We start from the raw sequence: 25,278 nt of genomic DNA on the forward strand, positions 1-25,278 counted from the left end.
GTCAATACAAAATAACATGCTGAGATTTTGACTGAAACTGCACTGAATCCGTGGACCATGTTGAGAAGAATGGGCATCTTAGCAGTACGAGTACCTCTCATTCACAAATGGGGATGTTCTTTCCCTTGTATTTGCTGCTTATCGGAGATTTATGCAATCTGCAATCAAAATAGGTCCCAGTGGTATAAAAACTGTACATACTCGATGAGTCGATAGATACCTTCCGTGAGGGCGTGTAGAAGTATCACTGGCAGAGTGATGGGGCCATGAGGCTCTGCAGGCCTGGGAACGTCTGGGATGGGCTCTGCCCCCAGAGCCAGCATCTCCAAAGACCCCAGCATCTGAAGACCCCTCGACCACAGGCAAGAGGATGCACACGAGCTCACTCTTAAAGATGCACAAGCCTTGCACGATTATGTGCTCTTCCCACCATTCTAGAAGCACTTTTCTCATTCCTGCTTTTAGCAGCCACTCTGGTGGCAGAGGGAGGATGATCCATGCATCCCAGAGCAGCTTCGCTGACTGGGAGACGCATGGATGGAGGGGATTAGGATTATTTCACACAGTACAATCCTCTGGACAAAAGCAGCAGATAAATCCTCTCCGGACCATATGGGAGTCTGGATGTGGGCCTTCCCCAGCTGCCATTATGTAACTCTGCATGCAGCAGTACCAGGTCTGCCACTGGCAAACTCTGATGGCCCGCCACCATGAGCGCCCACTTTTTGGGCACCCACCTGCCACTGATGCTCCTGCCTCCGCCTCCCTAGGGCTGGCACTGCCGATTATGTCCTGCCTCTTGATGACAGTATCAGATATGGAACCCAGAGCCTCATTCATGCCAGGAAAGTATACCACCACAGAGCTACATCCTAAGCCGTTCTGTATTGTATTTTGAGCGGGTTTTGCTAGCTTCCCCAGGCTGGCTTCACACGAACAAGGATCTTCTTCACTCTGCTCCCCATACCCAGCTGAACTCTAGAAGGTTACAAATATCTTCCTGTCTACAACCTCTACCTGAACATTCTCCTTCCGGCCTTTCAAGATTCCACTCATCATTTAAGTCTTCCCGAAACCCTCCACTGTTCCTGATTCCCAGACCTATATGCCTTGTCGTTCCAACCAACCTTCCCTTTGCTTAAGTGACTTACGACAATCCACAGAGACGTCTACAATTCCCCTGACGTCACATATGACAACTGCACAGTGATGTACTTATGGGAGAGGACAACAAGTCACCTGCAACTCACACACCGGCACGCCGTCATGAACCCACACTCTGAGGCTGCTACCGAACTCGCAGGAACTCACTCGGTGCCAGGCACACGGCAGGTAACAGTACAGAGTGAGGGAGTGTTCAAATGAGTGCTAAACCTAAGCCTGTCTGGGAGACAGGGTTCCTCTCACAGGACACCAAATGACTCCTGACCGTGAAGGGTGACAGGGGAAGGGCTGGACGGCACCTTGCACAATGGCAGGAGTCAGTGTCTGAGACAGATGGCACAAATGCAGGAAGGGCACTAAGGAAGGGTTTGGGGCAGAAGAGGAAGCCTTGGGAGAGATCCTGAGCAGAAATTACCTGGGCAAAAAAAGCTTTTCCACCAGTAACTTCATTAGGAAAAAAAAAAAAAGTGTATAGGGAAGCAAGCCATCAATCCCAAAAGAAAGGGTTTCCCTCTACAGGTTTTTCCTTTAATGGGGGTCGGGGCGGGGAACTTGGGGGAAACAGGAACACAAGGAGACCTCACACCACAGAGAGAAGAGGCATGTGCCACCCACTGCCTGTCAATGAAATCAACCACTCCAGATTAAAATCCTGGTATCTGATCATAGAAAAATTAATTGGCTAAAAAGTCATTTGATGAAGCAAACAAATGCATATGAATTCGGGCGCACATGCTGAAGGTCATACAGCAATCAAGTTGGAACCATGCTCTCATCTCACAGATGGCTGCCATTAAAGAAGAAAACAGCAACAAATCACACCCGCTCTGCCCATGCGCAAGACTGACTTGTGGAAGAACCTCTGTGCATGTCTGCAATGCCATGTTCACAAGCACTGCGCACACTACACACAGGTGACAGGGGGTCTCACTCCCCTTCAAGAAGGCAAGAAGACCCTAGGGAAGCAATGGAGAAGGCAGGAGGGGATGGGTGAATCCGGCTCTCTTTTACACTGTGGACTACCGGGCTCAGACCAGTGAACACTAGAATGTGACTAGGTGTTCTCGAAGGCCAAAGTCGTGAAAACAGTGCCGCTGTTGTCTTTGCTCCCACATCTGCTCCCTGCTGACGGGAACCACGACTTCACTCTCAATCGTCTCACCATCCATGCACAGGGCCAACTTTGCAAATCCAAACAGTCTAGGATGTTGGGCAGCCAAGGGCCCTTAGCCCTGAAGGCCTCACCAGCCCAGAGCAGCCCAGAGCCCACACTATTCCCCGGGGAGTTCATTGCAGGCTCCCTATGCCAGCTGAGTCCATGGCACACCAACTCAAGGAATGGCCAGGGGCCAGCACCTCCAGGAGGGAATAGAAAGGAAGCAGCAGGGCTGCCCCAGACTCCGCTGGATTCCATGACAGCCATGAACGGAACACACTGAGGTCTGAGACGGTTCTGATCATGGAACCTGGCTCTGTGCCGTGTCCCCTTGGCATTACCTACCACACAGCACCAGGTTGGGTTTCACTGCAGCATGACATCTTCCCTCAGCAGCATGAGTTCAAGACCTCCCACTCCCCAAATCTGACGTGCAGGGGACTCGTTGAGGAGCAGGCCTTCTCTCAGGCATTATCCAGTTAGCCTGAGGCCCCACAGGGGAGGGAAGGAGGGAGGGAACTCAGAGCACCACATGACAAGGGCCCTTACAAGAAGAGAAGGCATGTGTGTGACCAGATGCAGATGGAGGCTGAGACTGACAGATGCCTCCACAGTCAGCATCATGATCCATGAGTACACCGAGGACTGAGGCCCCAGGGCTATGAGGTGCGATGTCTCCGCTAGGACTTAGGCATCCTCAATTAGTGTTAGTTATTTTCACACTCTCAGAAGACGAAATCAACTTCCAGATGGGCTAGCCCCACCCTCCTTGACTCTGGGACCCTTCCCTCAACTTTTATGTCAACAAGCAAAGTCTCCAGCAGCTGCTCCCAAGCCAGCTGAGGCTTTCATTCCATAGTCCATCGCTTGCACAGGGAACATGATGTGGAAAGCAGCATCCAAACCACCACATCCTATGCACATGAGAACTGCAGGGGGACCTCGACCACGGCCACAGCCACAGCCACAGACCTCAACCACGGCCACAGACCTCGACCACAGCCACAGACCTCGACCACGGCCATGGCCACAGACCTCGACCACAGCCACAGACCTCGACCACAGCCACAGACCTCAACCACAGCCACAGACCTCGACCACGGCCACAGACCTCAACCACGGCCACAGACCTCGACCACGGCCACAGACCTCGACCACGGCCACAGACCTCAACCACAGCCACAGACCTCGACCACAGCCACAGACCTCAACCACAGCCACAGAGCTCAACCACAGCCACAGACCTCGACCACAGCCACAGACCTCAACCACAGCCACAGAGCTCAACCACAGCCACAGAGCTCGACCACAGCCACAGACCTCGACCACAGCCACAGACCTCAACCACAGCCACAGAGCTCAACCACAGCCACAGACCTCGACCACGGCCACAGACCTCGACCACAGCCACAGACCTCAACCACAGCCACAGACCTCGACCACGGCCACAGACCTCGACCACAGCCACAGACCTCAACCACAGCCACAGACCTCGACCATGGCCACAGACCTCAACCACAGCCACAGACCTCGACCACGGCCACAGACATCGACCACGGCCACAGACCTCGACCATGGCCACAGACCTCGACCATGGCCACAGACCTCAACCACAGCCACAGACCTCGACCATGGCCACAGACCTCAACCACAGCCACAGACCTCGACCACAGCCACAGACATCGACCACGGCCACAGATCTCAACCACAGTCACAGCCCATTTCAAGTCCATCACTCCCCAACCCCAGAGAAGGTAGGTATAAAAAAGATCACCCACGGTTGCTTTGTGTCCTTTCAGGTACAAAATGCCCCTAATTTCCTTCAGGCGTACCCTTCTTTATCCCCAAGGTGGCCAACATTCCTGTGTCAAGAAAAACAAGATCACAACATCAGGTACTTAGACAGGAAATGGCTCCATGGCGATACAAGGCTGCTGAGCTCAACCCTGGGAGGTACAGAACGTTCTGGAAACACAGAAGGAGTGCTGATGGGAAACCAAATCCCAACACCATTAACCCCAGGACCAGACGAGAGGCAGCCATCTGTCATCCAGAAGCCAGTCCTGAGAGACTGCCATGACTTCCATAGGACACTAGAGCACAGAAGTCGAAATGCCCTGAGCAAGCCAGATGGAGCAAGGGCTCTGCAGAGACAGGAGAGGAGTCCGCCACAGAGCAGGAGTGTGCTGCCGATGGAAATGAAACGGAACCGTGCGAGCACTCCAAGAAAAAGTCAGCCACATAAGCTAGGATACAAGAGTGGGTGACATACACGTACAGACGTGTACACACATCCACATATTCATGCATCATATATGTGCACATACATACACACACATACACACATGCACATATATATGTAATCTGACAAAATACATTCTTCAAAACCGCTGACGGATACAGAGAGATAGAGGACAAATTGGAAGACAATATAGACAGACTTTTCTCTGTAAAGAATATGACTGGTAACACACAGCATTTCATGCTAGAAAAGCCTAGTGTAAATCAGGTGTTATAACTGACAGACGATTTAGAGTAAACAGGAAGGTATGCATGGATCATATGTAAACACTATGCCATTTTATATAAGGGAGCAAGTATCTATGGATGTGGGAATCGTTCAGGAATTGGAGGGTCTGGAGACTGATAAAGATGGAATAGAGATGATGGAGATGCACATATGAAAGGGGCTCCAAGAGTATCACGTGCAATTAATTATAAGGGTGAAAGGCTAGCAGTGTGTTTTCTGAGAAGTTAAGTAATAAACAATGACTCTGTTTCAACTGCCCAAGAAGAAAACACACAGGGCCAGGGGGGAGAGGGACCGGGCTGGTGGAGGGCTGTGGGGAGTGCAGGGGGCTGGAATGGGGTCTGAGAGTAGAGCTAAGCACAGGATGAAGCTGTGGGGTGCAGGCTGGTCTTATGAGATCCTCCCTGGGCATTACCCCTAGCACATTTGGTCTGTCTTTCCTGAAGACCATAAAATCCTACAATGGAAAATTTGTGAAAAGTAGTGTGGATCCTAGACACTAGCTTTAAAATAAACATATGAAAAATAGCAAAAATCTCCCCATAAGAATCTTAGCATGACATAAGGCAAGAAAGACAGTTCAATTCAAGTCAGAGTATTATTTTCAGGGAAATTTGGATTGGAGGGCAAAGCACACCATCAAGCGTATTTACAAGGATTACCCACGGCTTATTTCTAACACAGCTCGCTTCTAGAGGCCAGATGGAAATGGCACCAGGCCACAGGGAGCACAGAGAGGCAGGAGTGGCTGTCCCCAGGATGGGCCTTGAAACAAATACAAACCAGGTGGCTCAGGGCCCCAATTAACCTCTGGCCCAGGTCTATCCTCAGGCCTGAGTGCAGAGGCTGGGCCTGGCAAGGCCCTGGGAAGTGAGGAAGACCAAGGATGCTATTTCTACACCATAACACACAGCAGAGTCAGGAAGAGCTAAAGAACAACTAAAGGATGCTGCTTTATAGATGAGGCCCAAAGACATTAGCCACTCAAGAGACAGTGTGTTTCTCAGCAAACTTTTTTTTTTAATTTATTACTTTCAAATAGTTGTACAAAGGTGTTTCAACTCAACCTGTCAGTCTGCATGTACGATGCTCTTGATCAATGGCACCCTTCCATACTTCTCCACTCAGCTCTATCCAATCCTGCCTGAACTCAGAAATCACACAAGTATCATAAGTGTATTTACCCAACACTCCTCTCTCGGGTCCTGCACCCCCTGTGTGACCTCCACCCCCACAGGTGTGCATACTTTAGCTTTCCGATACTCATTCTGTGAAACCATCTGGTAACTGCTGGGCAGGTGTATGCCTTGGGAATCTCCCCTGTGAATACCACAGTGCAGTCAGCTTGATCGTGCACTCACACATGCAGCCCTGGCTGTGATCTCATACAAGATCCTGTTTCAGATCTAATGTCCACATAGGAGAAAAAACATGCACCCTTTGTCTCACTGACAGCCTTGCTTCACTCAATATGATTATTTCCAGGTTTAACCATTTCCCTGCAAATAACATAATACTATTCTTTCTAATGGATGCACAAAATTCCATTTCATGATACTGTGTGTGTGTGTGTGTGTGTGTGTGTGTGAGAGAGAGAGAGAGAGAGAGAGAGAGAGAGAGAGAGAGAGAGAGAGAGAGAGAGTATGCTGATGCATGCACCTCACATTTTCTTGATCCACTCATCCACTGAAGGAAATCTGAGTTACTTCCATGACTGGGCTATGGCAAATGCAAGTGTCTTTACTATATATTCACTTGTAATATTTTGGATAAGTGCCCAAGAGGGGTATCAAGCTGTGGCTTTCAAGTGAAAAATTTAGACCCAAGTAAACAGAATGGGACAAGAAAGAAAAGCCCAGACCATATAATCTGCATGAATACAGGTACACATTTTTTCATGACCTATTTTTCAGTTTCATATATGCAACAAACACATATACACAGAGAAAAGTACATACTCAAACACACGAACAACACATGTACCCACATAACACACAGAGGCATCACAACCCATACCTGCTCATAACCCACATGTACACACATGAGTACACAAGAGGGTACAAATGCACACATGTACACACGGTACACGTGACTTACATAAACAGAGAGACAACTGCAGGATGAATTGGAATTCATTTAGTACTGTGGCCTAGAGTCAAAGTTACCTTCTCTAAAAAATTCTGGAATGGACAGCAGAGTGTGAGTAGAATCTGTGTGTAGGATGGTTGGTCCAGAACCCCCCCAGAGTAGGGAAAGGAACAAGCATTTGTTGGAAATGACTTCACATGCCAACCATGACTCCAGAATCCCCCTCACCCACCACCTTAAGTGGTGATCTAGGAATGGCTGAGCACAGAACCCCTGCCCGGCATGGGTGGAGCCATCACCTGAGCTCTTCCTCCTAGCAGGTCTATGACCAGGCCCAGCCGCTAGCCCCCTCCCCTCTGGCTCAGGCAGTCTTTGTGAAATGTCCCTCTCTGCTTTAGGCTTCCTCTCAGAAGACAGGCAAGCAGCAGGAGGAATTCAAGCTTTCCGGGGGCATAGCACCAGGCGTGGGACACTTATCCATCAACATGAATGAAAGGTGGGATCAACAGTGTCCCAGTGGAGCAACTGAGAAAATAGCAGCCCAGGTGTGGGAGAGGTGGGCAGGAGCTTCCCCTCTTCAGAGGGAACAAAGAGGCACCATGAAGCAGGGAGTCAGGCGGCCCTTCAGGAGGGGGAAGAAGGGAGCCTGGGGTGTTAATGTTGCCGGAAACAGCAGCTGTGGCACATGCCACACGGAATTTAAAGGATTTGCGTGAAGTTGTAGGGCACTGTGGAAACTGTGATGATTTCTACAAATGGGAACCATGAGCCAGCACTTTTCCTTCTGGGTATGCAGTAAAGAGGGCAAAAGGCAGAATCTTAACAATTTGCCTACCAATGTCCTGAGCAGGATTTTTCACAATAGCTAAAACTCAGATGCTGACCAAGAGTGGCCGCATGGGACGGGGGCGGTGTGTACACTTGCTGTAGCTTCTCCCGCGTTCTGTGGGTATACATCTTCTCACTAAAATTAAATGACCTCCTGAAAGTTCCGTGGAGGAGCCGCTCGGGAGAGACTCCGGGAACACTCCATGGAGGCCGTGTCCTTCCTGCAGCACACCGCTGGCCTCCTCCAGCTCTCTCCAGAGACTTAGCCCCCACAGTCACGGCAGACCTGCGGCCTGGAGGTAGGCAGGGGTGCGGCTCTAAAAAGGGAGTTCATCGCCAGAAAGCTCTGGGCAGGTCACCCGGAGTGACGCCATGAGAGCGTGGGGACAGGCTGGGCAGGTCACCCAGAGAGACGCCTCAGGCTGCCCTCCAGGCCCCACAGATAAAAGCAGCCCACTAGACTCCCTTTTTCCTGGAAATGCCAGGGGAATGCCAACTGTCTCTACAGAAGATACTCCAATTGGATTTCCATGTCAACACAGCAAAACTGGAGGGCGAAAGCAGCCCACAAACCAGGGATCCAAGACACAAACTCTTAAACTTCCCTGAAGTGCTGGTGATGAGACATGATGCAACACTGAGTCAGCAGTGAGGGAGAAGCCTGTCAATCAAACCCCTGCACCCGCACCTGGCCAGCAGGTGCAGCTCTCCATCCCAGCAGCAACGTCACAGAACTCGCTCGTGTCTTACCCAACCAAATTTAAAATAAAACAGAACCAGCTTTTAAAAATCTCTGCAGCCTCCACTCACTAAATGATTTCATTTCCAAGGATACAGGCAGACACAAGTCAAGCCCAATCAAATTGAATAATGTAAGTATATATTTAGCAATCTAAAATTATTTCTGGGCACAGAACTTCCTGCAATTTTTATCTATTCTTACGTGATGTGCGTCTGCTTTGTGACGTGTGTGTGTTTTTTCTAAAATGCTACTGGACTCAGTAGTAAGATGTTACAAGACTTGGCTAATTTTAATCCTGGAAGAAGACAGTTTTGGGCAATATCGAGTTGCCAAAATAACTAACCTAAAACTTCAAAATATGGACTGCATGCCCTTCTGCATAAAGCACAAACTTTCAGAGCTGATTCACATAAAAATCAACTATAGGGGACAAAAGAGAAGTTATGCCTTTGCTCATATAGAGTCAAGCTTGATTCTTCTAAACCAGAAAACACTTCTAAGTGTCTGTATATGCACATACGCATACATGCACTCACATGCATGCACACATATGCACACACCTTTCAGAACGCAGGGCAACACATAGCAAAGCAGAAAGTCCACAAATATTTTAAGACTAGTCCTAGGAATGTTTCCTAAAATTATACATTAAAAGAACACTGGAAAAAGGAAGGAAAACAACGATGCTGCCTCCATGCAGAGTGCAGTGAGAGCCGCAGCTAAGCACTCACATTCTCTTTCTTTGAAGGAAGTTTCACAGGGTGAAAACTGCCAATTGTGCAGCTTTTTCTCTAGTACATCAGAAAGTCACAGAACTGGACGTCTAAGAGTGAACGCTGCTTCTCCTCTGAGCTCCACATGCCTGCTTGCTGATCATCTCTTCACTGGCAAGTGCCCAAGGACAGACAATCAGGCTGGAAGAAGTTCTCACGAGCAGACACAGGATGAGGATAACAAGAGAGGCCTGTTCTCCCTCACCGGTGAACATGTCTCAGCACACAAGGTAATCACAGCCAAACCACAATCGGAGGGCAACCTAGGGTCCACCACTCGATCTGCCCAGCCTCCGAGAGTCCGGAACACTGAGACAGCCAGACCAGTTAGGCCTACAACAGGACTGTCACCAGTGTCCCTTCAGAATCTCCCTTTGATGACATGTTTAAGCACACCCAGGGAAGAAGAACAGAATTCAAAGCTAAGGAACAAGAGGCCCCAGCCATGTGTTCAAGCCCTAGTAACAACACACAGAAAAAAAAAAAAACACATAACTTCCAGCAGCAGCCACGGCCATGCCTCCTGGTGTCCTCACCTCTGCAGTGCCGCCAGAGGGCCCCACCCTTGCCCAGCCTCACAAGAGCCCTCGTTCTAAGGCCAGTCTGAGCACGACAGGCACCTACCTTCACCCTGACCGTCTGGTCGGACACACTGCTCATCATGTCATTGATGGACTGGAAGAGCTGCAGCAAGGACTCCATGAAGTCAGCCTCTCCTTTGTTCTCATACAGCCTGCCAAGAAACACAGGAGACCATGAGATCTGGCACCATCAAGGGAGCTGCATGGGGACTACAGACAGGAGGCCCTGCCCCAGCACTCACACAGCACGGAGCACAGACCCCCAAGTGCGCCCCCGTATAAAGAAGAGCCAGGCCCAGGGACAGTACCTGCTACTGCACTCACTCCCTGAAACACGGCACTCTCACCCATCTGGAAAACACTGGGAGGCATGGAGGGAGGCAGGGGCCGAAAGAAGGGGAGGAAACAACGAAATCCAACTACAACGCTGCCCCACAGAAATCACACCATTAAATCAGTGTGTTTTCTGCTGGTAGTGTAAAAGTCCTGATGTTGTATCATCACCAACCAAGGGGACCCTTAACCAGCTACATTTAACATGATCTTATAAACATTTGAAAATGACATTACGATGATAAATTCAACACAACGTTATTTCAGAGTACTGATATTCCTCCAAAGGGATGGTAGAAAAATCTTTACCAGCAACCACATGCTCACTAAACGGGTAACAGGATATATAATAACATCAATGTGTGTGTGTGTGTGTGTGTGTGTGTGTGTGTGTGTGTGTGTGTGAATATAGGTTACTAATTGTAAATAGCCTTCATTTATAAATTACTTATTCACAGCTATTTCAAGTTGCCATTACTAAAAAGCAATCCATTTGCATTTTAAATGTTGCAACTCAGATGCTTTATTAATACAGACTAATTTTCTACTTATTGCAAAGTACAGCTTACCTGAAATCTTGTGCACCATGAAAAGTTCTGTCCACTGAGTGATAATTAATTACCCTAGAGATAACCTTACATTTAAACAAGCCAAGTGGTCTATGCAAATAGGCAAGTTCTAATCTAGTATAACTGTTTTGCAAAAAGAGATTTCTAAACACAATTTCCTTAAGTGATGCACCAGATAATTAAAATGATGGTCACGAGCCTGCACGAGGGGTTGAGGTACAAGAGGACCGGCAGTCTGCACTTGTCCCTACATCCATCAGCTTTTACAGCCACGTGGTACTCAACACCAAGAGCCAAAACAAAATCCTCTGGAAGGCAGCGTGGAATCAGTATTCGCCTCTGGAAGAAATGACTGAATTCAGGAAACGGCAAGGACAAGAGTGCCAGATAACACAGCAGACTCTTTGGTAGAAGTGCTGGAGTCCCTAAGCTAATCTAATGTAGTCCACGGCTCACCAGGGCCACAGCATACTCATGTCTGACAAGAGCCATGCGCTCATACCACTCTCTCAGCCCAAATGAAGATGGAAGAATCACCTCTGGAAGGAGATGGAGAGCTACCATTCAGCTTTCTAAACATAGTCCAGCCATCAAATAAAACTCCCCAGACCCTGCAAAACACTAGACCCACATGGTTAAGTCAAAGAGGAAAAACAACAATAGAAACAGACAGACCCTCAGGTGATCAAGACACTGTAGTCGGCTCAAATAACATCAAAATAACCGGAGTTACATTTTATAGTTCTATCTATATTTTAGAATAAGAATATGGAAAAGACCAGAAAGGGGAACATTTTAGCAGGGAAATGAATCTATAAAAATAATCAGTTGGAAATTCTTGAATTAAAAGATGTAAAACGACAGAAATAGTAAAATTCAAGAAAACTCACAGAAAAAAAACAGGAGGAGAAAAGAAGAGCATACAGAAAAGAATCTGAACTACAAAGACTCAATGAAGAGACCCAAAGAAGGTGAATCATGGCAATAGAAGGACACGGGGTGGGGTGGGGGGGATAACCAACAAGGCAAATGAACTCTCAGAAGGCCCAATGACCCTGTCCAGTACTACAGAGGATGCCAGTCAAGCTCTCAAGGATTCCAAGTAGGAAAAGTGTAATTCAGCTCTGACAGAATACAGTAAGATTGCAAACAAACACAAAGAGGAACTGTACAAGCAGGTAGAAGAAAAAAACAAAACAAAGTATGATTTACCTTCCACAACATAACAATAAGTCTGAAAGTGGACTTCTCAACAAAAATGACGGGAACCAAAAGAAAATAGAATAGCACCTGTAGGAGGAAAATAACTGCCAATCCGAAATGCTATATTAAAAGAAAATATCCTTCAAATACAAAGACGAAATACATCATTTTCATGCAAACAATGCCAGAAGCTGACTTCCACTAAAAGAAATTCTACAGAGAGTTCTCTTGACAGAAAGAAAATGATCCCCAAGAGAAACATGGAATTGAAGGAAGGGTGGAAAACAATCATAAACAGAAAATGAATGCTGACTACACAATAATGATGTCTGATAGCATCTTAAAATACATATAGGATTAATATGCAGGACAAGAGTAACACAAAAGGAAGGAAAGAAAGGGAGTTCAAGGGTTCTATTTATCGAGGTACAGGGAACATTCTTAAGTGTGCAGTACCCATGATTAATCTGAGTTACCATCTAAGCCAATCATTCATGCTGTCATCTGGAATAATTATAAAAACCTAGTATAAGAAGCCTTTACATGTTAAGAGAAAAGAAAATAGAATGGTAAAAAGAAATGTTTGGTTATTAAGGAAGGGAACAGAAAGAACAAAATTAAAATGGCTAAAAGAGAAAGTTGATAGGTACACATGTGTGGGGAATAAAAAATTGTAAAAGTTGTCTTGAATAAAAATAGGATGGCATGTTAATGCTACCCAAATTAAGCCAGTAGCTTAGGAAGGGAGGTTCTTACCCTGCCTGGACCGTGAGAAAATGCCCTGCCAGAATCACGAGCCTGTATTGAAGAAATCTCAACCCAGAAAGCACCTAGAGGCCTGGACACAGCTGCATACCTGTGTCCCAGCTACTCGGGAAGCAGAGGCAGTAGGACTACAGGTAGAGATCAAAATGAACAAAGTGGCAACCAAACTAAAAGCACAAACGATTAAGGGCAAAGCAAGCAGGAAGGCCCGATTTCCATCCTCAGTAACATCAAAACACGAGCCAGGCGCCACCAGCTCATCCTCGCTACTGCGAAAGCTGAGATCTGAGGATGGTGGTTGAAGGTCATCCAAGGCAGGAAAGACTGTGAGACTCTTAGTTCTAATTAACCAGTGAAAAGCAGGAAATTAAGCTGGGGCTCAAGTGGCAGAGCAACAGCCTTGAGGAATAAAGCTAAGGGGCAAAAAGGGTGAGGGGAGAGGGATGTGTACCAGCACATCCTCCTCTCTGTCTAAGGAACTGCAGACATTGAGTCTCCTTCTACTAACCACAGTGGACCAGCAGGGGCCTGTGACATAGCTGGTGTGACCCTGCCATGTGTGTCATTAAAAACTCTTACTTCCACCTTAAGTTACTAAGGCATATGGTTCCCACTGCAATGCTATTTACAAAAAGTATCATTACTCTCTGGAGAATCTCTGAATTACTTTTCAACTTGACTATGAGGTATCCGGGAATAAGACCACCTGGAGAGAAAGCAGACCCTAGAATGGCAGCCCCATACAGCCTGGGAGCCCGTCTCCATGGTGACAAGGTGTCTCCTCTCAGGTTCACACCCCTCTTCCTGGTATAGTCTCCAGGCTGACTATGTTCGGAACGTACTGGAAGGAGGCCTTCAATTTAGCAGGAAGGCAAACTTACTGAAGCCATCATTTTGGGTGTAGATTCACAGTAAGGGTCTCTTTTGGTATATGCTGTTTACTTTGTCAGGGCTGAGTTTGGATAATTTTGGTTTTCTGAGTATCTTGGCAGGATTTATAGGCAGAATTTACTCCAAGACCATCGAGGTAAGCTGCCCCTGATGGAGCTATCATAACCACTCTGCTCTTGTTTTCTAAGGATTTCTCCTGTGCTCTGTCAAATGAGCTCAAGGTAATATCTTAAGCGTTGTTGCTTTTCATTTTTCCCCCTTCTGGTAAGTTCACTTTGGGTTCTGCGAGCCCAGCAATATTTTTCTTTGATCTTCATGTCTAATTTTAAACTTTCTTATGAATACCATTCAGATAACTTATAATTACAGGATTAACATGCAAATGAATTTACTTTCTAATTTTCTGAACTTTTAACTTGTATTAAGATAATTTTGTCATGTACAGATATTTGAAAGTTTGTTATTTCACAAAAGCATGACTTATAAAATAGATTAGGTAAACCAGGGGTGGGGGGGGGGGGGAGCGGGAAAGGGGGAAGGGTGGCTCATGCCTGTGAACCTGTAAACCTGAGATCTGAAGTGCCCAAACTCAATGCTGGCTCAGGCAAACCCCAAAACAATCAACAATACTGTTTTCTTTTCCTTTTTTAAGCTTTATACCTTTTTTTCTGTTAAAATTCTCCATTAGTATAACACCTAATAAAATAATGTAGCCCAGAGACCATATCCAGTTCCTGCAGAACAGATTAAACTAGATTTAACAATCAAACCTACTTCATTTGAGACCCATTCCTGCTGAGCCTTTGTTATACAAATGTAGCTAAGAGGGTTTGACACTGACTCAGAGTCACTAAGCACTTCAGCCCCTGACATGAGACTGGTCAGGCAACCAAGACATTCCTCTCAGCAGCATAACAATCTAATCCTAACAAGTGACCAGTTAACCAAGATATCAGAGAAATGTGAAAGATTTAACAATTATAAATTTGTGGGCCTATAGTATCTGCTTTAAAACCTACAAAACATAGATAATGAGCCTTAAATATATTTAAAATTCTACCAAGAACCTGTCAAGGAAGAATAGTAAACAGTTTCTCTGCTGCCAGTCAATATGTTCGGGCACATAATTAATTAGCATTTCACACTGGTCCTCTGAGTCACCTTTCTGTAATGTAAGACCACTACTGGTGAAGTATTTAGAGGTTTATATCTTGGTTTTCGTCAAATTAACCAAGAAAGGTCATGTGTCTGACCTACTTTGAGGTGAGAAAAGGGATGAAACTCAAGAGACCCATTGATAGATGATTAAAGGCTTCTTCATCCCTTGCTGTATTCTCAATAAGTATTCCTCATCAACAAATAATAGGATCTTTGTCTATTAACTACATTCTATTTTGTGACCTATAGAATGACAGCAGAAAGACAGATCAGCATAACTTATTCATAATAAACAACTAATTCTTCACAATGCTAACACTAGATGACAGGCAAAAATTACAAAGCACGAGAAGGATGACAGAGGAGCCCAGTGATAACCAGGCTTAGTCATTTCGCTCAGAAGGTCTGCTATGGATGCATCTATCTGTTTTCTGGCTTTCTGGCTAATGCGATCCACCCACACAGAAAGCACAAACAAAAACCAGCAGAGAAGTGCCTCTGGCTGCCAGGATCTTCATGGTTCCCTGTGAACTAAATGTCTTTGGGCCAGAGCTTTTAAACTGCTGTTCTCATTTCAAGACAAAATGAGCTTTCTAAACAAAACAAAAAAGTATGGAATGGCATAGCAAGAAAGACAGTAAGATAAGCAGGGTGCTTATCTGCATGTTCATCTTCCAAGCTTCGCCCCCTTGGTTCTTTGGGAGAATAAATACTGCCAATTACCCCAGAATTTAACAAAGCAAACAACTTACACGAAAACACAGAGACCATTTGGAAAAGAAGAAGAAGGAAAAATAACAGATCTCCAAAGTTGGTTCCAAATGCAAAAAGAAAAACACACTTGTCAATTCCAGCGGTGAACACAATTGTTTTTCTCCCAAGGTAATAAATGTGTTGCAGGTAAGAAAATGAGAGCCTGGTTTGTTTCCTTCCCTTTCTGGCCTCTGAAACCCTCCCCCCAACACACCAGATCTGCTTAGGGTTGCTTGTGATTCAATATTCTAGACATTCTACATGGACCACCAGACTGCGGCTGCTTTAAGTGGCTGGCTAGAAAAAGAAAGAAAATCGGGCTTACAATCAGGTGAATGTTTCAGGAAGACAACATAGAAAGGAAGAGACATAATAATAAGACTTTAAAATTACTGCCAATGATTTTAGGGTCATGAGTTTTTTTCCTTCCTCCTCTATAATCCATCAGATACTAAAACATTTCTTCAACACTATTAGTTCAGAGACTTAAATTAAGAAGCATTTATCATACCCATAAAATGTGGCTACAACTGAGTTCTTCATTTCAAAAGAGATGTTTGTTTGTCCTTTCCCTCAGGAATCCTAGTAGGCGGTCAAAAATCTACATTAAAGATACATTTAGAGGAAGAAAGAAAAGACCATAAAACTATTACAGTCTGGAGTATAGACAGGGCTCAAGGAAGAAAGAAGAGCCAAAGGAAAGAGGGAAAACAGGAAAAGAGGAAAGGAAGAAGAGTGGGTGGGGGAGACAAGAAGGGAGCAAAAGGGGAAGAAGAGAAGAGAAAAGAAGGGGAAAAATGGAGGAAAGAATGGGGGAAGGGGTGTGATTATCAATGCTCTATGATCTCCAGATCAGCCAATGAGGTTAAGATGGGGATGGGGGCCATAAGAGGCAGCAGGACACCTCGTCCCTTATGGCGATGGTCATACCCCATGTGTGCCCCAGACACTCTTATTTCTTTGACAAGCAAGTTATCTCAGCTAAGCTACTCAGTCTCTGATATGTCCCCACAGGGACAAATGAAGCAGGATGTGGGATCAGTCATGGTCTGTGACCAACACAGAAAAGAAAACCTGCCTGAACCCTGAAACTCAGGGTCAAACAGCCACTGCCACCACCAAAGGAAGAAAAAGGCTAGTCAATGCCGACTCTCCACCTCAGTGAAATAATGTGAGCCAACAGAAAGTTCTTTTACTTAAGCTGCACAATTATAATATTAATATGGAAGATACTCATTCTCCATAAATTAATGAAGTCATAAATATCCTCAATATACTTTAAAGCTCGAAAATAATCCCTAAGTTGATGCAGATTGATTGAGAAATGCCAGGAAGTTGAAGCACGGAGAGCAGAAGCTGAGCCAGGCACAAGGGAATCTCTGCAAATCAGAATTGGGTAAAAGGAGTTGAAGGGGGGCCCTGTGAATCCCCAAGTAAAGCAATTTCCCTTGATTTGGGCTTTATGTTGCTTGTGCTTGCTTCATTTTTCCTAGTTCTTTTGGGCATTTTGCTCTATGAAGACATACTGTAGGGCGCTAAGAGCTTTAACAGACACTGGAAGCATTCCTACGCTGTGAGCAGACAGCATCCAGCTGGAAGGCAAACACTCCAAGCCTGAGAGCACACGCTCTGCGCAGGGCTGGCCTTTGACAGCTCAGGGCCAGGTTCGGGTCAGCAGGGCTACTGCAGGCCTCTATCTATGGGCACTGTGTCACAGGAGATACTTGGTAGGAAGGAAGAAATGGAAGAGGAAGATGGCAGAGAAGGGGAAGGGAAGAAGAAAAGGCAGCTGGGAGGGGCTTCTCCCAGGATTTTCTGCAGCATACTTACTGATTGAACAGGATCCTGGAGCGCACGATGAACTTGAAGATGTACTCCAATGCCTTCATGGCTTTGTACAGCTGCTCACTGACGCCAGGCTTCTCTGCACCATCCACATACGTCCTTAACACCTTCGTTAGCTTCCTGTGTGGGATGGAAGCATGGGCCAAGCGTAAGTGAGGGAAACGACCACTCCTGGACCCCTCACTGAGCGGTGCACAACACGGGACTCTCCACCTCCCACCCTCCGGGTTTTCCATGGGTATTTGGTCACTGATAATTCGGTAAACTGTACTACATTTAAATTTCATCTCCTATTCCTTTGTACATCTAAAATTGATGGGTTCTTTAGTTTATTTTTTTGGGGGGGTGATAGGTGGCTAGTTCTCCTAACCAACAAATAGTAAGTACATTCATGTGATGCCACATTACATTTGTGTATATAGAGATTGTGGAAGTATTAAAGTAAGCTTTGTATCTCACTTTTTCTAGGTTTACCTATTCTAGTAATTTTGCTCGTTTGGTTTTGGGCTTATGTTACATGTAGATTCTTTATAGTTTCATATGGCCAAAATTCACATTAGATGGAAAAACAGTTCTATTACTTCTCCATCCATAGATATCTTACTTTTTGCATTCCTACTCCTAGTCAATCATAAACAGGCATGATGATCACAGAGGGCCTTTCCATCTTCCTGAAAATAGGGAAAAAGCTTTAGAAGTTCAGCACTAATTATGAAATTAACTACACCTCCATGCTGATGGGTTTTTTTTTATCAGAGTTAAGGAAGTTCCTTTAATTTCATGATTTGCTAACAGGTTTTATTATAAACAGATGGTGAGTTTCATCAAATGCATTTTCAATATTACCAAGACTTACAGCTAACAGCATAAAGCCACAAAAAGAACTTTCTTCACTGACAGAAAGCCTCTGTGGCTAGCTGCCCACTATGGCGGCCAGCCAGTAGATGTAGGACATGGCCGGTAGAAATGGGCCTGGGAAGACATGATCGTTTAAATGCATTTCATTTAAATAGCCACACGTGTCTAGCACTATGACACTGTGCAGAACAATGTAAACAACGTAGACAATGGGCACTTCAGCCATGGCAAAATCTCTACATGGCAAAATGATGAGTTAGGCTTCAAAAAAGTTACAAATACAAGTTCATGGAAAGACACAGTCAGAAAAAGGATAAACAAAGTACAGTAAATGTACAAGACTCTGCCAGGTACTGGTGGTTCACATCTATAATCCTATCTACTCAGGAGGTTCAGGTCTGAGGATCAAGGTTCAAAGCCAGCCCAGGCATGGAAGTCCATGAGATTCTTATCTCCAATTAACCACCAGAAAACTGGACATTCCACTGTGGCTGAAGAGGCAGAGTGCCTGCAGAAGTGTGGCCTAGTGGTAGAGTGCTTGCCTCGCATGCATGAAGCCCTGGATTGAATTCCTCACTACCACATACATAGAAAAAAAAAAAAAAAGGCAGAAGTGGTGCTGTCGCTCTGGTGATAGAGCTCTACCCTTGAGAAAGCTCAAGGACAGTGCTCAGGACCTGAGTTCAAGCCCCAGAACTGGCCAAAAAAAAAAAAAACAGAAAAACAAACAAAAAAAAGGAGGGGGAGAAAGAAAGGAAAAAAGGAAGGAAGGAAGGAAGGAAGGAAGGAAGGAAGGAAGGAAGGAAGGAAGGAAGGAAGAAAAGAAAAGTATTGGGTTCCCCCTGCCAGCCATCAATCATAAGAACCACAGAAGTTCTAAGATCTCAATTTGCCTCCACTGCAGTGACTAAAATTCTTAAAGTCAGGCAGCACTACGCTACAAGGATGGTATCAACAGGTTGCTGGTAGAGTGCTGGTAGAAATGCAAGCCAGAACCAGCCTGTAAGACCTGACTCCAATCCAGAAGTAACTGAGATAGTGCTTGTAGTGCAGTTTTCCATCCAAGGGTTTGCCCCAGGGAAGGCCACAGAACTCATGGACAAGAGTGTTCACAACAACCCATTCCCGAGAGCTGTAGGAGGCCCCCTCGCCACCATCAAGAGGAAGAAGGGGGATAAGTCCAGGTGAGTGTTCACACCACACAGCGACAAAGAGGACCCATGTCAGGAAACACAAGAAGAATCTCAGAAACATTCTGTTGAAGTAAAGAGGCCAGACACAAAAAGAGAACCAAGTTAAACTTCAAGAGAAAGTTTCTAAAAAAACAAAAAAGGAAAAATCCAGGTTTCATATGTCTATATTCTGAGATACTCCGGAGGCAGCCCCCAGAAGCTCAAGTTCAAGGCCATCCTGGACTAAATGCTCACTAGCATCAATGTTTATGGGTACAAGCTGGACCTGGTGGCATATCCCTGTTATACAGCTGTAAGGGATGCATAGATTGGAGGATCACAGTCCAAGCTAGCCATGAATGCAAAACCCTACCGGTAAAAACACTTAATGTAAAGACAGCTGCAGATACGGCTAAAGTGGATGTGGCAAAATTGGTCAAACACCAACCACTGGGGCAAGCCCAAGACTGAATTCAAAAGCCAGCAACACACGAACACACACACACACACACACACACACACACACACACACACAAGAGAGCAGACAAAACACACTTATGGTAATAAAATCAGAAAGTGGCTGTTTCTTAGGAAGAGACTGAGAACAACAGGGGTCTTTCCAGGGAAAGGCAGTACTTTTCATCTTGTCTTGGTTGCCGACTCAGGAAATGAGATGGACTCTATGCAAATTCTAACAAGAAAAAAGAAAGGCTTTCAGTTTTCAATAAGAGAAACTAACATGGAGATATTCTGCACACTAAGCAGACACTGTAACAACAATGCGTGGTTAATATGGGCACAGAAAGTAAATCTAGATGACAAGAGTCATCTCCAACATGTAGCATTGAACTGAGAACTTTCTTCTTCTGCATTGCAGTATATATATTTTTAATTATGTTGAGTCTGCGTTGTTTTTCATGATAAAGACAGTAGGGGGAATTAGTAATGTTTAATACTACTCAAACTTCATGAACTTTGATGTCACGTTAGATTTCTGTGTACTGAAAGGTTACAGATGGAAGGAGCATGCCTGTGACCCGCAAGACCACTCATCAGATTTCAGGAAATCAAGAATTTACTATGCCAGTGGCTCATACCTATAACCCTAGCGACACAAGAAGCTGACATTCAGAAGATCATGATGCAGAGCCAGTGTGCGCAAAAAAGGCTTTGAGACTCCACATCCAAATTACCCTGCAAAAAGCCAGGCTAGAGATTTGGCTCAAATGACAGAGCATTTGTCTGTTACAAGAAACTACAAGAGAAAGGGAGGCTTTACAACTGTGATGTAGACGACCTAATATTATTCCACCAGGAAGTCACAATAAAATGCTGTGTGGGTGACTGGTCCTGGCCATGGCAGAGGACCTGTGCTGTCTGAGCGGGTGTTGTGGCACAGCCTGAAGGATCTTCCACCTGGGAGCCTCCTACCACAATGTCACACCGTGGTCCCCCACTGGAAAACCCATCTTAGCACAGGTCTTTCTTGGCAGATCCCAATACAGAACACATCTAAAGTCCTCTTATAAACCTCTCTCACTATATTTATTGTGTTTCCCCAGCTCCACAAGACCTTCTCTATCAAAGACACAACCCCTCCCACCCGCAAAATAAAAAACTCCATAGGAGATACACTGGGAAATATTTCAACAAATTCATCAGAGAAATATTTTTTAAAAAATTCACAAAGAGCATAGCTCAGAAGCAGAAAATAAATACGGCAAGCTGTCTTCTGTCTGCATAAAGATCAAACACCCCTACCTAAGCCACAGAAGTACAGATCAGTTACAACATGAACCAGGAGTCCTCCAGAGCCTCTATTGCCTCTGTGTTGGCTGTCTGCCAGGCTCTGCTGTAAAAGGAGGCATTTTATGGCAGGTTACCCGATGGAGGACACAGAACTACGTGTTACCCTGAAGCCAGCATGGCACTAGGTAAGATTCAGAAGCTTCCCATTCACACTCTGCAGTCCACTACTTAGAAATAAGTATTCCTCTTATTCTTTGATGGAGTACTGAGCTCAGATGTTTAATTGGGATCTGAGGACCAGAGAGCCCAGGCAGCCTGGCCCCCCAGACCACAATGCAGAACAGGGTCTGAGCTGCAGCTATGCCCCTCCTGGGGGACCTGTGGAGGATGAAGAGCATAGAAGAGGCAGGCAGGAGACTCTGGGTAAGATTGAGCTGAGTGTGGGGAAGACCAGGGACGGGAGACATCTTGAGAAAAGCAGAGAGTAACCACGCAGAGCACAGAACTGTTTTCCTCACAATCTCCAAGCAGGACACCCCCACCCATGCGTTCATCAAATGCTTGCTCAGAGGCCACAGAGGACAAGCCTTCATCCACCCCTTGGAAAATCCAGCATAAACTGAAATTTCCAAAGATAAATGAAAAATATGGAGAACAAAACTTATTCCTTCCTTAACAATCTTTCCAAAACAATTCCAAAACAATTCCTTCCTTATTCCTTATTCCTTCTTAACAATCTTTTAAGATTGTTAAGAGGGAACCAATAGTAGAAATTATCGAGGTAAGTTCAGAATTGGGGGAGAGGGGTGTACAGCCATATATAAAGTGCTATAGTCCTAAAGAGGGAAATTAGCCAACATTCCAGAAAAAGTAATTCCTTTAAAATGGCACAAAAGAGCCAGGTGCTAGTGGCTCACATTGCAATTCTTGCTATTCAGAAGACTGGGATCTAAGGATCACAGTTCAAAGGCAGCGTAGGCAGAAAAGTCCAGGAGATTCTCATCTCCAATTAACTACCGAAAGCCAAAAGTGGTGCTGTGCCTTAAGTAATAATGTCAGTCTTAAGCAAAGGAGCTAAGGGATAGCATCCAGGTTCAGAGTTCAAATCCCTGCACCTGCATGAAGACGTAGCATGAAAACACTCACGTGTAGGCTAACGTGGCACTGAAGTGCTTCTTAATGTAAGTTTCCAAAACAGGATTGAAATGCTGGAATTTTCTATCAGCGATTAGCCCAATGATGAAGACCTGTCAAATTGATCAATAATATTGTCATGAGCAACACAATGAAATCAATTTTGGAAACTTCCCCAGACCCACTTACAGCACAAGGTGACAAGACCAGCAACAACATGTGTGAGTCAGAAGATGGCCCCGTGTACACCTTCCTACCCTAGAGATGCTATTCACAAAAATACACTTACACCTTAGGCAGAATCCTTCCACTCCCCCTTCACCTCCCCTTGGATTAAATTTACACCAGGAACGGCGTTCACAGTGTCTGTGATGGTCCCTACCCCTCACTGCCTGAAGAGGAGAGGGAGGCCCCTTACCAGAGCATCGAACACCAGCGTGTCAAACGTCTCACTCTCCGAGTTCTCCATCATGATGTTGAAGAGGGCGTCCAAGGTGTCCTGCAGAAACTGCACAGACACAAACGATCAGTGAGAGTCAGTCACCCCATCTTCCCCCAAAAGCGGAGTCTCCGTCCTGCCTGGATGATTCCACACATCCAGCTTCCCCCGATGATGCCTAAAAAGGTACCAGCTCCTGCCTCCCCCTGGGACCCCACTCAACCCGTCCTCCTTATCACCAGGCTGGATGTGCTATGAAATGTTGGACAGCTGTTCTAGAAAGACTGCCTCAGACTTCACAATGGACTTCAACCAGGAAGTCCAACCAGGAAAGGACAAAAGCCAGAGAGACAGGTGGCAACCCAGAACAACAAAGGATTTTCTCCCGAGGAAGATGCCCAAGACAGGAAAGGGGAAGAGGTATGAGTTGGAAGCTCAGGCACAAGACTGAAAGGGAACTTAATTATATACGATTTACCAAAATTTACCAAATCAATATGACCATACATTATAACAAAAAAAAAGTTCCAAGTTCTGGAGTCCACTAAAGGAAGTGTACAGTGGGTGGGCCAAATTTACATTGGAAGTGGTGAGATGCAGGGAGGGAGAGACCAAGAACAGGTGGAGGACTTCTCAAGAAACCTCTGGGGGCGGGGGTGGGGGGAAGGAAATGGGGACCAAGACATGAGAAAGGGTATCCATGTTTGTGAAGTAATGCACCTTCTATCTGGTGAGTATAATGTAACCCTTCTACTAATTACAATAAAAAATATGAAAAATAAATTTAAAAAAATGAATCATAAAGAAATGATTCATACACGTGTCTATGAAAAAAAAACAAAACCCTCTGGCTGTGATTGGGCCAGGAGTTTGGCCTAGTGGTACAGTGCTTGCCTAGCATGCATGAAGACCCAGGTTTTGATTCCTCAGTACCACATATGTAAAAGAAAGCCAGAAAGTGGTGCTGTGGCTCGAATGTAAAAAACAAAACAAAACAACAACAACAACAACAAAAAAAACCCTCTGGCTGTGAGAGAAATGCAGTATGCACACATGGCTGCTAGCCCCAGAGGCCATGTCTACTGGAGCCACGTGAAGACCTCACACCAGTTCCGCAGCTATGATCAGTGATGGTAGGTATGAGGAGGACGGCAGGAAACTGAGCCTTGGACAATCGGTGGCGGGAGAAACGGCACTGGTGGTGGGCCACTGGAATAGGGTTCCACAATTCCTCCAAGACTTAAACCCAGATTTACTACATCGTCCCACCCTTTCATTCCTACACACATCCCAAGGAAAGGAAAATAAACCTTTCACAAGAATTCTCTCAGTGGCACAATTTGTAATGACACTCCAAAGTGGACAGAACACAGAACTGGAAACTGATGGCACGCAAATCTGCTCTGGCCACACAACGCAACACGAGTCACGTGCCTGGAGGAGGACATGCTGACGCATGCCAAGACACAGACGAACCTGGAGAGCAATGTATGCACGTGACGCCACACACAGAGCACACACAGGGACGGCTCCGTTCACAGCAATGTCCAGAAGAGGCAAATATGGAGACCACACGGGGATTCTGGGTAGCAGGGTGGGAGAACTGCTGACAGCCTTCTCAGGGTGATCAAAATGTTCTCGAATTAGATGAAGCAATGATGGCATAACGCTATAAATGTACTAAAAACTACTAAGTCTTGCCAATTGGAAGGGTGGGCTCTGTGTGGGGGGCTGTGTGGCCTGGGGTTCTGAGCATCCCCACCAGTGAGAAAGCATGCAACCAAGGAAGGCACTCAACGCTCCTCCTCTAAGCCAAGGGCTCTTTTTAAACCTTTATCCTTTGTAAGTTTTTAAGGATAAACTTTACAGCACATAAACTGCACCTCCATCTAAGTATTATTTTAAAAAAGGATGACGATGGGGCTGGGAGTTTGGCTTAATGGTACAGTGCTTTCCTAGCATGCATGAAGACCCAGGTTCGATTCCTCAGTACCACATACACAGGAAAAAAAAAAGCCGGAAGTGGTGCTGAGGTTCAAGTGTTAGGACTCTAGCCTTGAGAAAAGTCCAAGGACAGTGCTCAGACCCTGAGTTCAAGCCCAGGACTGGCAAAAAAAAAAGGAGGGGTGTGGGGTATGGGGGGTGATTATATGATCACTTATTAAGATGGTCAGGTCAGACGCAGATGTAGAATGTTCCTGAACCATCCAACAAGTCCGTCCACTTCAAACCGTCACACTCATGAGGCTGAGGACCAAACCATGAGAACCTGTTATCAATCCAATATCGCAGCTCTGCCCAACTGTGCAGGATGCCCAGGCACCTGGGCACAGCACCAAAACCCCAGGGCTCTCCGTGGACAAGGCGGGGCCTCCCGGGCACAGAGCACAGAGAAATGACATGGAACAAAACCTCCCTCAACAAAAGGGGTGCTGTGCTCATCTGGACAAGGACTTAATTAACTCTGGAACTCTTAGGTCTGTACTATTTCACTTTTGTAACAATTACCATCACTTTCAGATTACAGATCTTCCCAAAGGTCAAAAC

At 45.7% G+C, this 25,278-nt stretch overlaps 1 protein-coding gene across 2 annotated transcripts in view; it reads right to left on the minus strand.

Moving 5' to 3' along the window:
* Dock1 (dedicator of cytokinesis 1) overlaps window positions 1-25,278 on the minus strand; it is a 411,811-nt gene that overhangs the window by 300,321 nt on the left and 86,212 nt on the right. For both annotated transcript variants that reach the window (XM_090345612.1, XM_090345611.1), the window contains exons 20-23: window positions 22,711-22,800; window positions 22,305-22,405; window positions 17,365-17,499; window positions 9,906-10,014 (exon numbers count right to left, since the gene is read on the minus strand). In XM_090345612.1, the coding sequence (XP_090201738.1) occupies window positions 9,906-10,014; window positions 17,365-17,499; window positions 22,305-22,405; window positions 22,711-22,800 (435 nt within the window). The remainder of the gene's footprint in view (window positions 1-9,905; window positions 10,015-17,364; window positions 17,500-22,304; window positions 22,406-22,710; window positions 22,801-25,278) is intronic.

Source organism: Megascapheus bottae, chromosome 15 (assembly GCF_031878675.1).
Source record: "Megascapheus bottae isolate mThoBot1 chromosome 15, mThoBot2.hap1, whole genome shotgun sequence".
In the NCBI taxonomy this organism is placed as follows: Eukaryota; Metazoa; Chordata; class Mammalia; order Rodentia; family Geomyidae; genus Megascapheus; species Megascapheus bottae.